The sequence below is a fragment of the Chaetodon trifascialis genome, chromosome 7 (assembly GCF_039877785.1).
Source record: "Chaetodon trifascialis isolate fChaTrf1 chromosome 7, fChaTrf1.hap1, whole genome shotgun sequence".
NCBI classification, from domain to species: domain Eukaryota; kingdom Metazoa; phylum Chordata; class Actinopteri; order Chaetodontiformes; family Chaetodontidae; genus Chaetodon; species Chaetodon trifascialis.
Window position 1 is genome coordinate 11,025,927 of NC_092062.1, and position 17,634 is coordinate 11,043,560.

The 17,634-nt window shown below is 41.5% G+C and overlaps 1 protein-coding gene across 1 annotated transcript; it reads left to right on the plus strand.

The window, feature by feature from the left end:
* Positions 1-2,757: 2,757 nt before the first annotated feature.
* On the plus strand, positions 2,758-5,607 carry eny2 (ENY2 transcription and export complex 2 subunit). The gene is made up of 5 exons (XM_070966467.1): positions 2,758-3,040; positions 3,243-3,320; positions 4,028-4,098; positions 4,794-4,868; positions 5,285-5,607. Exons 2-5 carry the CDS (start codon positions 3,253-3,255, stop codon positions 5,356-5,358), a joined length of 288 nt encoding a protein of 95 aa, XP_070822568.1. The 5' UTR covers positions 2,758-3,040; positions 3,243-3,252; the 3' UTR covers positions 5,359-5,607.
* The last annotated feature ends 12,027 nt before the right edge of the window (positions 5,608-17,634 follow it).

The following is a 17,634-nucleotide window of genomic DNA, read 5'->3' on the forward strand; positions in this document are numbered from 1 at the left end:
TCAGACTCCCTGAGTCCACCACAATGCCTGCATAAGCCTGATCATCTGCCACAATACTGGCTGAAAATGAAAAGGCCAATATTATCTGGGTGTCCAGACCCATAAAAAGACTGTATGTTGCATACTTACACAGGTCACAGGTGAACAGACAAGGTATTTATCTTGGTTTTCTGCTGTCAGCTGTGCCATTTGCATGGATCCATGAATAAACAGTTTTCAAGTCCCACCATCTGAACTCTGATCTTGCCTCTTCAGGAAATTATCATTGTTTTCCAGCAATTTGTGTACAGCATTTGCTTTGCTTAGTATTGTTATTTTACTGGAAAACAAAATTAAGGTTACAGTTATGAGCTGGACTCCAGCAGCTTTTTAATGTCACTCTTCTTCACTGTTCTCCCTCCGGAGCCTGCTGTAGAGAAGCATCCCCCAGCGCAGCGCTGCCACAGTCCTCTTTGTAAGCTCATTTACAAGTGATGTACTTGCACCAGCTCAGTTTTTGAATATGAATACAGGCACTGTAGTACATTAGGTCACGATCAGTATCAGACTAATATGAAACCATGAATGAAGAGCAAATAGCCATGACTCACTTCCTGTGGACTGCTGCGCACCACAAAAGACTGGCTGATGTCCACTGAATTGGAGCGGCAGCTTCAGTTTCACATCATGCCACTTCACTGAGCCCACACCACGAATCCTGCTGCATCCAATTTCATTTTTGTTTGCTACAGGAACCCCATTAATTGTATCTATCGTTTTCACTTTGATGCTTTTCATAACTTGCTAATCATAACTTGGATTTTATTTTAACATTTAACAGAAGTTCTGTTTGTTATTCTGGCCAACTTGACATTTCTGCTTCCATCAATCATAGGTGTGAATTCTGAGGATACAAGGAGACTTTTTATCTTTTCTCAGAAGTGCAACAGCACGGAACGGCTGATTGAATTTTCTATGTATGCCTTTAAAGACTTTTTAACAACAGGCTGCTATAATTACTGTTTTGATTGTTTTTTTTCCCCTGTGATTGATAATCAGATGAAGGTTTCAGTGAAAGGCTTACTGAATGTAGCAATGGCGGTTACTCTTTTCACTCTAATACCTGCAGCCATGTTTCAAGAATACTTTATTATAATAATATATTATATATATAATAATTTATTTCATTTCCAGATTTCTTGAAACCAGAGGAAAAACAGAGCTGTGTCCTGCCTCATTTGATCCAGAGATTCTCCCCTGAAAATCTGAAACCTATGTGTCATGTCACTGGTTCTCAGACTTATTTTGTAATCCTCATTAATGCTCTTGATTTAATAGTCAGATAGTGATTTTTGGTTTACATTTTTCTGAATATGCACATGCACAATGACCATGACACCATGGCCCAATAATATTCATTTATTCTTCTCAGTACAGACTTATTTTTGGTTCTTGCTTACTTTATCAATAAAAAGGCACACACAATATTATACAGTTTTAGAAAAAGGTAAGACGTAGTGGCTTTAGACACGTGTACATTCAACCCCAATCCTAAAAAGTTGGGTGTAGAACACAAATAAAACAGAATGAGATAACTTGTTAATCCTTTTTGACATAAACTCCACTGAAAACAGTACAAAGACAATATATTTAATGTTTTACCTCATTAACCTCAATGATTTTTGTTGGGACAGGAGCAACTAAAGAGTGGGAAAGATGTGGAATGCTCCAAAAACACCTGTTTGGAACTTTCCACAGGTAAACAGGTTCATTGGTAACAGGCGAGAGTATCATGGTTGGGTATGAAAGGGGCATGCTGGAAAGGCTCAGTGGTTCACAAGCGAGGATGGAGCGAGGTTCACCACTTTGTTAACACACGATTGATAAAGGAGATTGCTACATGAATACTTTGTAAAATCATTATCAGTAAACACAGTTTGTCTGCAAATGATTGCGTTCTGTTTTTATTTACGTCCCAACATTTTGGGAATCGGGCTTATACATGAGCTGCCAAAAAACATGAATAGCCTGGTATTGTCAAATGCACATTTTCAAACACTTAGCAATGACCCTTGAAAGTCCCTTGAATTTCATGAGGTGTTTTTTGGCAATTAAAGGGTGCTCCATAGTATTAGAGGGTGTCATCCTGTCTTCAGCATTAAACTTCAGCATGTTTTCCAGTGGGTCAAAGAAGCAGGCTCTCAGTGGTACTTGTGGAAGTGGCATTTGGAAACAAAGCAAACAGCACTTCAGTCAACCCCACTTCAAATAAACACTATTACTGAGTGTGGTTGCTTCAGTTGTCAGTAGTCACCAGGAAACCAACCACATACTGCTATCCCATTGCAAAACACACTAGCCAACTGACCAACCATATGACTCAAATATTTTGACTTTTAGCTCTTAACATTTTATTGACTGAAGCAATCACACCTTTACTTATAGTTTTAATCTGTTCCTGAACAAAAGATTAATTCAAGGTCATCAAGTATGAAATAAACACACATGGGCTGGTGACAAATCCAGTGATTACTTATTTTGGATTATAATAATAAGTACATAAAACATCTGTAGGATGCAGAAAATGCCAACAGGAGCTGTTAGTCAGTGCGTTAATGTGAGATTTTGAAAAAACTAATATTATCCTCTAAGGGAAGGTGAGAGGTCAAAGTCTGAACTGATTCGATTAGATGTATTAACCAACACTGCCGCTGTGTGGTGGAACAGAGTACTGCCGTTACCGCAGACGTAGGAACCATTGTACCACTCGTGTTTCCTGTCGGGATGTGCTATCTGACGGTAAAACCCTGAAATCAAAAGCTCAGCCTCTCTTCTTTTTAGCGACTGATCTACTGTAATTTGGACGCTAAATTACTTTTAAAAAGTCAATTCAACGTATAGTTTAGTTTGTAGTGACTGTCGGATTTTCTAATGTTTGTACTAAACATGTCTGCTGCCTTTTTCGCGCCATTTGACCTTATTTCATTTTAACTTTTTCACGTACGCCACAGTCTGGTAATACTGACGAGTGACACCTCTTTTAAACGTCCTTCTCTAGCGGGTAAGTTAATATCATAACGGTATAATATTCCAATTTAGCTAGTGAAGCGTAGTTAATCACTGGCTTATAAACCATAACTGGCCAAACACTATTATTGTTGAACAGTTTAAGCCCGAACAAGCAGATGCTACGTTATGCTGCGCGGCGCCACCTTGACTTTACGCTGGCCGCGTTAACATGCAGTGTTTTTTTCTCCTCGGAGGTAAAAGACTATGAGTAAAGAGTCCAGAATGAGGGCAACGATAAACCAGAAGCTGACAGAGATGGGGGAACGAGAGAGGTGAGACAAAACACTGCAGCTTGCTTTAATAGTGACGTTACTCAAAGTTACTGAACAACGTTTGCAGTTCAGCTTGTTATTGTGCTCTGTTATCCCACGTACATCCTGTGTCAGTCTGGATTGATGTCGACAGTATTTGCACTTGACAGTAAAGACAAGTTGTTATATCAAAATACGTTTCGGGAAACTTATTATTGAGTGTCTGTCTTAATATAAGTTTTGCATGCAGAAACACTGCATGTATAGTAGTGTTAGAGTTACTAACAATTACTTTAATCCCTACTCTTATTATTGTTTAGGAAAAAGCTGAGGAACCAACTTGGCATATTGCATGAATATAGAATAAAGTTATATACAGCTGTTCCAAACTACAAGGACATTATCAGCATGTACAGCATTGGCTTGATATTCTCAACATGTCAGTGAAGACCAGAGGTTTCCAGATGTTTCAGGGCAAAAACACAGGCGAGGAACCATCGTGTCATATGAACACTGAAGTTAAGTGGCTCCTCCAAGCTACGAGAAAGGCTGCTGCTCCATCATGTGTTTGTTTTTCTGGCATGCAAAGAAGCATCACTGCATAATCTGAATGTGCGTAGTAATGCTGTCAGCACAGAACTTAATCAAGTTGTCAGCTGTTGTTGGTAACTTAATCAGCATAAGAGTGAAATGCTGTACTGTATCATGTGTTTGCCTCTTTTTGACAGACTGAAGGAGTTACTCAGGGCAAAGCTCACAGAGTGTGGATGGAAGGACCAGATGAAAGCTCATTGTAAAGGTACAAATTACAGCCTCTGATTTGCTGCTATTGGCTGACTGCCAAAGAATTGAAGTGAATACCATCATGTGCTTACTCAGTATGTTCACCTTAAAGGCCAGTGTATTGTACTGTGAGGCTATTGTTTTGTTTACATTTGGACCACAAATTTTTTACTTAAGTATTGCCTTCTATGCATAATTGACCCCCAACCAAACAACACGCCTGTTTAACAGCAGTAGGAAAAGTCGAGGTGTTACTAATAACATTAATGATGGCTTTGTTCTATACAAGTAACCCAGTGAGTCGTGACAGTGAGCCAGCATGAAAGACATCAGGAGCCTGAAACTGAAGCAGTTAAATGGAATTCAGCCAGTATTAATTTTGTAATTTGCACGTGTGCTTCTCTTACAGTAACATGTCAAGATGTCCTCTGTGAGAAAAGCCTATTGTGCAGTGTGTCCAAGATGTAAATTGAAGTTTAATCAAGAGCATAACTGTTGTACATTTCCTCACTTTTTTTCTGCCATTGAAGCACGAATCAGCTCCACACCTGAAGTGAGCAAAACACAACTTCTTTATTGGAATAAAACCTCTAGAGCTTTAAGAACAGAGACAGTTTAGGACATAATAAAGAGCATAACCATTTGACTTGAAACTGTGTAGGGGTTTTGTTGCCGCACTCTCGTTATGCTTGTTTTCTTCTTTTTTTGTAGAAGTAATTAAAGAAAAAGGCTTGGAGCATGTCACTGTGGAGGACCTGGTGGTAGAGATCACTCCCAAAGGAAGAGGTATCTTAACTATTTGGTGGTGAAAACACATGCAGTAGAAAACTGATGAGACTCTTCTACCCACACTGATTTCTAAAAATCCACCCTAAAAGACAACATTGTTAAATACATGTTGGTGATGTATTTGAATTGCATTTTGCTTAGTGTGTGGTTGAGTTAAAAACACAACATCTAGGCTTTTTCACAGCTTTAAAGTTACTGTTTTGCATCCATCAGAGGAGACACACAGCTGCTGGTTACTTCACCAGCGGCAGCCTCAGTAGGAGGTGGTGCAGTCACGAGATGTTATGTTGGCAGTAGTGGATGTGGGTGTCAGCATGTGCACAGACATTTTGCAGCACCACATGCATTAGACAGCATCTGTTTGGATGCACAAGTCATAGTCATGTATATGCATATATGTTTGTCTCTTTCAGCCTTGGTGCCCGACAGTGTCAAGAAAGAGCTTCTCCACAGAATAAGAGCCTTTTTAGCTCAACATGCCACCTAATTTTAACATGTCCTCAGACCATTTGCCTATACTCTCATGATACAGAATATTTTAATGAATTTTAAAGATGTTATTTTCATTATCTTGAATTTTCAGTTACATACTGACACACATTCAACTATTTGGTTGTGTGTTTTTACTAATTTCGTTTCTACAGTTATCACTTGTTTGTAAATGCATTTAACTTGCACATTTAGTTGTCCTCTGTGTATGAGGTATGTTGTTTAAATAAAGTGTTTGATTTATTGGACTTGCGTGGACAACAATCATTTTCATGTACATTATCACAATAATATATTTGAATAGAAGTTTTCACTGCCCTGGCTTCATTCTCCTCATTAAAACATTTGGAGCAGTACTTTTTAATCTGTCATATTATTGATTTTTTTTTTTTTTTTAAGGCAGTTTTAGATGGATACACAGTTGGGACATGTTGTCAGAGGGCCCATGTCCTTTTCCACTGCAGTTCACATCTAATCCCACATTATCCAGCATGCAGCTCTTCACCTGGTCCTTCAAAGACAGGACCACAACAAAAAATGTGACACATGAACTGAAAGAGGAAAAAACTGTATTTACCGGAGTAACATGAGTCACACGCAGCTGGTGCTGTGAATTAACATTGTCCTCTGATTAAATGGACTAATATCTGAAGAACTGTGATCCTGTAATGACAAGCCTGGTGCTGCTTTTACATTCCAGAACAATGTTCCCAACTGAAGGGGGTCGTAAGAAAGAACATGAAAAGATAAACAGGCTGACCCAGTTTACAAGGAGAGGTGGATTCACCGGGGGACAAATGGCCTTCACTGAAACCGGTTGTCAGATTGTTTCAAAGTCCTGGTGATGTGTATGAAATGAACAAGTGCACACAAGTGAGAGAGTGACTAGGCTGAAGTACTCACACAGCTAGAAGAAGTTAGGCCATGAGCTCTGCACAATATCCTGATTGGCTTAATATGTTTTGATTTTGTCGTGCAAATTCATAACCTCCCCATCAACTCAACAAAACCAGGACTATTACAGGAATGACTGGTCCTGAAGCAGCTTTTGTTTCTCTCTTTTCTGTCCACATGCTGAACCACATCATTTTGTTTTGTTGAAAGGTCTCTATAGTTACACACACACACAATGCCTAATTGGTTATGGATTACATTTGGAGAGGCCGTGAACTCAAAACAGCGCACCGCTCGGCACGAGTAGCACATTAGTGGGTAGTGAGTGAGTCTGAAGCTGGTCACCCACATGAGAAAGAGAGTGTGTTTTCTTAGCCGAAAGACCTGCTGTGACATCAGCCCAGGTGACAACATGCTGATATACAGTGCTGTTGTGGAGGCCAAATGTAACGCACCCCTCCAGTCCAGTGCACACGCTCCTTTAATGGCCTACATCAATCCCCATGTTATCAGCAGATCTCGCTGGGCCCCTGCATATAAAGTGGGCTGTGCACACTGCAGCGCACCACAGACCGGCGCTGTATAGAATTACCAGTGATGCAATTTATTATCATACAGATTTTTATTTACTTTCTCACTCTCCGTTCTCAGCTTTTCTCCATCACTCAGGACCTGCACAGCTCTGCCGAGGAGCTGTACAGTAACCAGATGACTGCACATCATAAAAAAAAACCTAGAAAAGTGGACTTGTCCAAATGAAAGGAAAACATGATTTGAAAAATCCCATTCTCCTGTTCACCAGCTCAGGGTTGCACATCTTGGATGTGGCAGGCAGGAGATTCAAATGAACCTAAAAGACCTGTTTTGGTGATCATAGCAGCTGCTGATAGCAAGGAAGCATACACTTTGTAGCATCCTGTGAGGCAGCCTCTGAATGAACCACCGTAAGTCAAGCAACAACAAAGGGCGAGAGCACCCTTATTCCACTAATGTCAACATCAAGCTGCGCCTGAGCAGCACTTAATGACATGTAAAAGGAAAAGACAAATATGTGATGTGTGTCTCCGTGGGCTTTTTGTGTGCATGTAGGTAAGTGTGCGCAGATATGTTCACCACCCCTGGAATCAGATCATTTCAGCATGATAGCAGCTGTGTCAATAGGCACCGCAGCCAAAAGTGTGGTCCTGTGTGCTGAGTCCCATAGGTGCTCTGCGGTACTCTCTCTAGTGAAATTGGCAACATCCAAAGACCATAAACACCTCAATTACTGTACAAACAAGTGAAGAAAAGGCAGCGCAGGGTGGAAACAGATGGCAGGGACTTCAGTTCATATTATAAACAAATGTTGGGAAATTATGTTATAGCACGTTGCCTTGTAAAGGATAACAGTGCACCTGCTTCAGGGGGTAATGGTTTAAGACGTGTCCGTGAAATACTGTATCTCATGCCCTGGTCATGTAACACTGATAGATAAATCTCTTCATGTTTACAGCTGTATATCTGACATTCTAATTTATAGGACATTGCTATGGGATTTAGTGTCTCATATAAATTTTCCTATCTTTTTTCATAATGGAAAGGGCAAAGACATTGCATAAGCAGACAAAAGGTCAAAGAGGGTGTTTCAAAGCAAAAAAAGGGGGCCATGTGCTCCTACAAATTCCCAAGACCCGGTGTGCTGGCCCTCTTTACTGTCAACATGTGTGAATGCCATGCTCGATAAATTTCTCTTTGAATTCCCTCACTAGAATTTATGAGACGTGCAACATGGGGTTGCAACTCTTTTGAAGCCTACACACTTGCAGCACTCAATGCCGTTTACATTCTCATTTTAACAGGGGAGAAAAAAAGCAGAAATAGGCAGAAGTTGGCGTGTAGCATCCTGCAGTGTAAAGAGTTTTAAATGTATTTACACTCTGTTGTGTCTCCTGGGAACTGTTTTCTACACACTAATGAGGCTGAGGAGCAAGTTTCATTCTGTTATTCCTGGCATTGATGCACCAGTCACAGGCATACCACTCACACTCTTTTTTTTCCCTCCCTTTCCCTCTCAGTAGCCCAGTGCAAATAATAAATAAGAGGAAATACATCATCCCTTTTTCAATCCCAGAGCCAAGAGCCGGTCTGCCAAAGGTAACACAAAGCAATCTTAGGTAATGATCGGCAAATGTGTATAAAGTTTCATAGAGCATGACTTCACATAATTCTTGTTTAGATCATGTTGGCTGGCTCAATGTCAGCTGTGATGCTGCTGCAGTAGAAACCATGCATTCACACACACACACACACACACACACACACACACACACACACACACACACACACACACACACACACATAGAGTATTCTCTCTTGAAGCCTGTTTGTGTCACGCCTAAAAGCAGCACTTCTGTTTTATAAGTGCTTGTAATTGATTTGATACAGTGTAACATTGTGGCAAGGATTAGCTACCAGTCATAAATTGTGGAATTTTAACAGAGGCTTTATTACATTACACACTCTCACAACCATTCACTCTGCAAAACTGTGTCAGATTTTCCGTTCATTTACACTCATCGGTGGCACGGACATGAAACATTTCATCATGGCTCAATTGATGAAAATGATTTGTTGAATGTCAAAAAAAAAAAAAAAAAAGCTTCATTGAGCCGTTTTAGTGCTCTACCTACAGCACAGCCAGTGTGCAGATGGAGAGCCGGGGGGTCTCGATGCAACAACACGGAGGAAAGAAGCGAAACACAATCCAGACATTGTTTACCCTGTTTCTGATGTAAAGGCCACTTACTGTCGTGTCCAATGCCTAACCCTTAATTTGCTGCCCCAGCCTTTGAAGTTTGTGCATATTTCTGTTTCCTGACACTACCCCCCTCCACCCAACACTCCCCCCCCCCCCCCCCCTCTCTCTCTCTCTCCTTCTCTCTCTCTTTCCTGCAAGCCCCAGTGGTTGATATTGCAACTGGATAGGCCATGTTTCCATGTAGGGGGCTCTTTTTAGGCCTGCTCTGATGATAGAAAACACAAGTGGGGAAGGGGAAAAGGAGTGCTGGGCGCTCAGATCCACAGAGAGGCCCTGGCCCCAGTCCCAGCCCAGACAACGCTGCAGGGGATTAGAGCACACCCTGGCAGCAGAATGGTTTCACTTAAGAATTTCAGTAATCACTTTTAGGAGTGTAATATATAGCTGACCTTCGGCAGCGCCACACGACCCCCCGCTCCCCCAGCCATTTGATCAAAGGAAGCGGCAGTGGCTGTGCAAACAGGCGCTATCAGTGGACTCCAATGGATTTACTGCCTGCTTCTTCTCTCTTGTCTCCCCTGAGTCGTGTGCTGATACACACAGAAATCCAGTTTCATCTTACAGAACCTATTTTTCTCCCAGTACTAATTTACGGGCCAGATCATGAACTTAAAGGAGGAGGGAGGGAGGGAGGAGGGAGAGGCTCGGGGGGCCTCAGGGAAGGGGAGAGAGTGGAGGTGGGAGCAGCTCGGGGGCCCTTATGCACTGCCCGCTGACTGGGCTGAGCAGAGTGGCTCTCATCATCATGGGAAAAGCCCAGTAGGTGCTCTCCTCTCAGCTGGAGCAGCCAAACACCGTGGCCTGTGCTCCGCAACAATAACAGCAACCAGAAAAGGACAGAGGGCTGGCCCAGTAGGGTTTATATAGTGCCTTAAATCACAGGAGGCTCTGACAAAGAAGTCGGGAGAGAGGATGTGGGTATCATAGCAACTATTAATAACCCAATACACTCTGGTGTGAACACAGTCAAGGTATAAGTCTGTCTTTAATGTTTGCTCAGTTTTAACTGAGTTTTAACTTGTTCACTCTTAATATTCCAGCTCATAAGTATGACATTTTTACTGACTATTTATTGCTTTAAGTAACATAACATAGCATTTCCATCAATTATAATCAGCCAATTACTGTAAACATTCCTCAATGAGAAGCAGGCTATCAGAAAACAATGTTCACATGTTGACCTTTATGCTTTTATAGGGAAATGTCTTTCAGCTGGTTAAATCCCCGCTAATTTGTAATTTGTGACTCACATGTTCTGGTCGAATTTCATGCTCTTGTTAAAATGTTTCTTGCAGTACCCGTTGTGCTCATGGAAAAATGGTTGTTTATTTTGTCTGTCTGCTTTCAAATGAACAACAACAACAACCAAAAAAAGATTTATTTGTTGTGTTTCTATTTCAGCATGAATGGCAGTAAAAGCTGCACGAAGCTGTGGCTTGCAAAGCAGGAAGTTCCACTTGTGACCAGTTGAGGGCGTCACAGAACAGATGACTGAGGAGAAGCTACACACTGAGTATGAAGGGATACACTGTCATTCAAGCTGCTGAGTACTTACACCTCATTTAACAAATTTCCCACATACAACTGGAAATACTTGTGAGAAATATGTTGCTTCAAGCTTATTTTCTATGTCATTTGAATAATCCAAACTCAAGAGATATGATCATTTCTGTCCATGGACATATAGATATGATTTCAATTTTCATGACAGTTTCAGGTGCATAAAAAATATTTCATTAATGAGAATTTGAATCCAAATGATAGTGTAGACCTGCGTTCCTTAACTGACATGTCAGGGAGTGTTTATGTGACTCAGTTGATGACAATGTGCGCTGTGTCATTAAATGGCCGCAGGAAGTCCACTGCTTTTATGAGCTTCTTTGGAGGGGGGGGGGGGGGGGGATGAATGCTTCCTGGTTTCCTGATTCAAGCACGTGAGACGTGAGGGCAACTCACCGCATTTGTCTGTTCCAGAAACAACCACCATGCCAGGGCCCTAAAACACAGACTTTACCTGGCCTTTCATCTCCAAGGGTCACTGCAGGTCAGTCTGTCACCAAAGACTACAAAGTATATGAAGAAAATGGGCATTCAGCTCCTTCAGGTACAAATCTACACTCTTCTGAATCCAGTATTGTTGTTATGCAACAACTGTATTTAAAAAGAACTGATGAGGAGGAAGTGGAGGTGCAGAGTGTTCTTCCTGAAATATTCTTGCATGTCCCGCATCAGCTGATAAGGTTGCTTGTTTGGAGGGCAAACAGGAGTTTAAGTACCGGCTATAAATGCTCTGAGGCCCTTGGACGTGTAAGTATTTTATGGTGTGATACTGCTATGGATAGACTGATAAGTCAGATACCTGAGTGCTTGCCATGTCATTACTGTAATACAGCTGGTTATTTTGATCCTAATTGGCCTTGAGTCAGTTACAGTAAGAAATAATAACCTCTCACTTTGCTGGAAAGAACTCTGCTCAGACTGTGATAATGCAATTGCCTTATTAGTTCTGAGCTGACAGCCAACAACATAAACTTGTGTTCAACAGTTGCTTTGGGGAAAACAGGGAGAACTCTGTTGACCCTCATGATTATTACTAATTTTACAGAAGAGTGTGCAGCTTTCTGGGGGGGTGGGGGGGGGAGCTATCAGGCTTAAAGATGATTAACAACGTGCCTATTCTCATTAACATCAAGTTATTAGAACCATTCCATTTGGCTCTGTGCTTTATAATCGTTATCGTCCAGCACCATCTCTTTCACACACACACATCCTGTGCTGGCCCTCTGATCATACAATAGATACATGCCGGCGAGCAGGTGGGGCTGTGTGTGTGTGTGTGTGTGTGTGTGTGTGTGTGTGTGTGTATGGCATTGGTACTGTGAATCAGCTGAGGCTCATGTGGCCGGGGTTGCTCTGTGCGACCCAGTGGGGCTCAGCCACCAGCTGCCTAGCACCCACTACACATTCCTGCTTTATTCCCAAGCTTGCCTCCCTCAGCTTCACCAGTTAGGACAAAATGTATACCAGCTGCACCATCATTAAGTAAATGGGATCCTTGCACAGTATTTTTAAGGCACGGGATTGAAAAGTTAGCTAAATCAGTTTTGTCAAAGGCATGTGTATGTGACACATGAATGTGCACACAGACAGGAACCCAGACATGCACACACACAGTGGGCTGCATTGATAAAGAATGTACTGTAAGCTGCTGCAGAGATGTAAAACACTTATTTTCAAGCCACAGGGCTATAAGGTGAGCAATGTTAGTCTGTCTGTTGGTTGGTCTGCCCAGACTTCAATATCTCAAGAGCTATTTAATGGATTACCATGAAATTCCGTACAGATGTTCATGGTTCTCAGAGGATGGATCCTACTGACTTTGAGGATTCGCTGACTTTTCCTCCAACACCACCACAGGGTTGATATTTATGGTTTTTACAGCAACATCTTTACAACTATTTAACTGACTGGAATTCAGACATCCGGGATGAATTAGAATAACTTTTAGTGATCCTTAACAGTGTTTTAGCTCATGACCAAATACTTACAAAACTAATGTTTGCATAATACAGTACAACCTGAAGTGGTAAAACTCCAGCAAACACTTCTTTTTGAGATGAATGCATTTCACCTCATCAGGCTCTTACAATTAAGATGTTTGTTTTACCACTAGAATTGCTGGAGTTTTGACCTCTTCAGACTACCTTGGAAGTAGGTGAAGTGGTGCCAGAAATCCCTGCTCTGCTTCTTATACAGCCTCACAGAGACAGATGGTGTTTCTACATAATTTGTTGTTTCTCTCCTGCCTACAAAGCTACATGTCAAATTTCTGCTAATAAAGCCCGTTGAGCTGCATTATAGGTCCACAAGGTACTGCATAAATCAAATTTATTACTTTTTATTGTTGTCACAACCACATGTCCTCACCCTAAAGGCTTAACCTCTAGAGTCACAGACACACACACACACACACACACACACACACACACACACACACACACACACACACACACACACACACACACACACACACACACACACACACTATTTGCATCCTAAGACACTGCACACCAAAGTGTCCACATCCACTACAAACCATCATGCAACACGCAGCCAGACATACACACCCTTCCCTCCAGACCGCCGTCACAGCACTCCAAGCACAGCTGTCAAAACTCAGGGACTTCCAACACAACAATAGTTAGATGGCTTGGGAGGGCCAGAGAAAGACAGAGAGAGAAGACATGTAGTGGATGCTGATGTGACACTTCTGGACAACTCATATGGTCCAGATTGGATCTACATTCTCTGCATCGTTTCTTTCTTCCCCCCCTTCACTCCTTTCTGTCACTCATGTTATTCGCCTCGAGAAGCTTGCTCTTTCCTCCCCTCATTCCACCTCTACGTCTCTTTTGCTCCAGGCACAGTCCTCTGTTGTCTTACATCAGCTCTCATAACAGCTCCGGGAAGACCTCCCTCAACCTCACGCCTCGCATGTGAGTCCACACGTCCAAGAGCAGTAATAACACTGAAATCCTCCAAATCAGGTCATGTCAAATTAAGGGAGGTATTTCAGGAGCCCACCCAAGTCTCCGAAGGGGTCAACCGAAAGCTTGCTCGAGGCCAGATTTGCATGTCAAAATACACTTGATGATTCAGACTTCATCACAAAGCGGGACTGAATCTCATAGTTTCAGAGTCTCTAAGATGCTGCAGATTTGGCCTGTGAAGTCAGGTGTGGACACGGGTGAGAAATCCTGTTGGCATGTAGAGACTGGCAAACCTTCTGCTTAATTGCAGCAAGCAAGTGTTCCTCGGCTGAACTAGCTACAATAATATTTTTCCACCGTTTTCATCCCAGGTCCCTAGTAAGAAGAGGAAATTTAGTCTTGAGAAGTTTGCATTTATTTTTTCAACTGCCGACCCCACTTGTGGCCACCAAAAACCTGTGTCTCCTGGTGTTGATATAAATGCAATGGCATCGAGTGATTTAATAACTTTGCACACCTGAAGCTGTAATGCATACAAGCTGCATGATCGTCACCTCAACAGGCCTCTAGTGCACCTTTTAGGTGTTTTATTACTGGAAATATTGCCTCTAGGCATCTCGTCTTGGGCTAAAGAGATCACTTTTATCTCAGCTTCATCTCTGATAACACAGAGATGTGTTGAACACTGATAAGGTTTGGACCTTGCTTGGACTTACAAACAATCATTTGGCAACTCAACAAGCATTCCAGGGAAGTTCACTCTCCCCAGTGATTTATTGCCAGGATGTGGCTGTATAGCGAGAGTGTGTAGGCTCCAGGTTGAAGTAGCTGGTGGCACTGCAGGTCAGCAAGATAGCTGAGCCACGCAGCAGTCTGGGATTCATTCAGCAAAGCTCTCAAGGGAACTGTTGACTGGAAAGAGGCGGTAAATCTCCATTTTGAGGACTTTATTTTTGCTGAGGTTGTGTGAAATGTGAGCTAATCTGACTTCACAGAGTTGGTCATTGTAGAGTCTATTGTGTGAGGCTTTGATATTGAGAGGAGGGTGGATGGCTGCAATTATTATCTAACATCTTTATTTTTCTTATTGTTAACAAATCCGATGAATGAATTCATCCTGCTAACAAGATTTGTCTTTTCATCAAAGCCTGATATGTTATTCGTCTGTGCCAGAGAGCTCTGTTGTTGTTCAAAAACCATTGAAAATACATAATTGAGCCACACCGCTGAACTCGGTGACGCGTTCCTTTATTATGATGAACATGGTACTAAAATTTATATTGAGCTAATCCCATATAGATATACAGCTGCTGTACATATAGTGCACCAAATGTGTATTAATGCTCAGATGAAAATAGTCTCAACAAATGTGCTATTTCCTCCGGTTTGCTTTTAAAACTGAAACTCTATTGTTTTGAAAATATATTTTCAAAGATGTACATCATCATTCCATTATGAGATGCTGTACATTAAACCTTTAAACCGGCGTTAACTGATTTTTTATTTTAGTTTATTTATTTTTTGGCCACTTGGGGGCAGCATAACAGCAATAGATACAACAATGACATACTGTTACCTAACATGTTAGCAAAAAACTGCTTACTTTCAGACACTGAGTAAGATTTGTTGTCATTAGTTGTATTTCTGGCCACCTGAGGTAAGTCCAATACTTCCTGTTCTTTAAGCTCTGTTTTGTTCTTCGCCAGCTCCTGAGGCCGTTTAGCTGCTGTTTGGTGCTGGGCAGGTGTACAGTGGACTTATCAGAGCTTTTTCAGATAGAAACATGGTTAATGAGAGCAATGACAGTGAAAAAAATAATCAAAATGCGAGCTGTAAATCAAAACCAATTATCTGAAAGATGCTAAAACACCAAAGACCTGAGGGCAAGTTCAGAGTTGGGTATCTCTTTGGCATCTCCCTAGTGACAAATCAAAAATGAAATCAATGAAACAATGAAAATTCAAACTGTTCTGTCAGTACTTTGGAGAAATCTGGACTCAGTGACATTAGATCCTTCACCTGTTTCCTTTGGCATTCAGAATCACGCACTCTTTAGGCTGCTATGCATGAATAAGTTAAACTTTTTTATTTCTTTTCAGAACTACCACTTGCTGCCTCTGATACAGGAGACGAAAATGTGCTACAGCTAGGGCCACAACAATCTGTCTTTCCACATGTTCACCACAGTGAAATAAAACAAACACACATCCTAAACTCATCTGCATGCCCCATCTGAGCTGATGTATACAGGTCCTCAGCAGCTGAAATGAGATGCCAAGCACTTCTCAAGTGCAGGGAAATGGTGCGGTTTCACAATTCCTAGATTAAGACTGAAATCTGCAGTTCCCCCACACCACTTTAAGTGGCTGTGGTGCACACACAAACCCACTGAGACCATAGAAACATACACAGCGGTTTTGTGTTGGGCTCTGGCCAAGATAAATGACTGCTTCAGGTGAAAACAAACCGTGGCCCCAGCAGATTCTTTCTTTCTTTCTTTTTTTTCTGCAAGATTTGGGGCGACTTCTCCTTGTGTGTCAACTGTTCTTACATATATGCCTCGCTTTGGCTCTTCCACTCTCCAACACTCTTCATGCTTGTGACTTATTCAGAATGAGGAATTAAAGTTGAAATGGTGCTCTGTACACACAAGTGCCTCATGTGTTGAGGACTAAAGGTGGAACAGCAGCATTCAAATCCATCACACTGCACACATTTGTGACATCAAGTTTATCTTGAAGGGGAGAAGAAAGACATTTTCACATATTACAACACCAAACCCACACATATACACACAGTGAACGCCCTCAAGCTTATTCATTCACTCTATAGATGACCACAATAAAAGTCCTGGCTATACCCAGAGCTCTCAGTAAATCCTGTGAGGCATTTTTACTTCTGCTGTGTCACTGGGCCATTTACCTCTGCGCAGTTTCATAATCATATGTTTATGTTTATGAGCCTGCAATGCATATTATGGGCTATTATAACTGTGGTGAGCAAGATAAATGCCCATATACAGTAATTCCTTGGTATTTACTGTGCCAGAACAGCAGAACAAGAGAACTGGATGTTTGTAAGTGAAGGAAGTTTTACATGACAATATTAGTTAGATTAGATATCATAACTCAATTCAATTACACAGTTGAGCCTCTGCCAGTTTATTATTTTCAAGATTAACAATGTGAAAGCATTGTCTTTTTCTCAGCACCTTTGAGTGATCACCTGAGTCCCACCTGAGGGAAGTGGGAAGAGCCTGTAGAGGCCCTGAATGGCTTCAATTAAGAGAACAATTGCTTTAGTCACACAATTATGAGCTCAGGGTGACTAAATGCAAAAGGCCCTGAAGGAGTGCAGCTAAAGATCTCTGGCATCCCATTCAATGTGCTCCGCCCACCCCCCGCTGCTCATTACTGGGACCACCAACTGGCAGCAACATTACTGAAATGAGCAACAACAGCACAGCGCTGCAACAGTCATGAGTTATTCAGCTTTAACTGACAACTAAAGGAACTGAAGTGTTGCAAAAATGAGCAACAAAGGCTACTGGATGATGAGATCATGGTGCAAAAACAAATGACTCAGTTGGATTTAGTGTCATTATTAAACTGTTGTTAGGAGCTCCAAAATGAGGAATCAAAATTGAGTCACTGTCTCCGGTGATTTTAACTATATATTGCTTAATGGCGTAAGAACAAAATGTAGTTAAATGATTGGAAAAACAGCCGCTGTCAGTGTTATATTATTATATATTCCATTTTGATGATTTGATGATTAGCACTGATGCATGGCCATCTAAGCAGTACTTGTAGTTTGTCAAAGGTAGATCTGATTATAACTTCTTAATATAAATGTGGATAGTTTTATCAAACAGTGCATCATATTTCATAAACTGGACAGGCTTTGTATGTAAAGACATGATCTTCAGAGAACATTTGCCTCTGAAATGTGGTAGTAGAAGTATAAAGCGGCATAAGTACAAACACCTAAAAATAGTACTCATGTACAGTACTTGAGTAATGCACTACGTCTGATTGTTGTTGAGATATTCCTGTCTGCGAATTGTTACAGCATTGCTCATAGCAAGCATTAT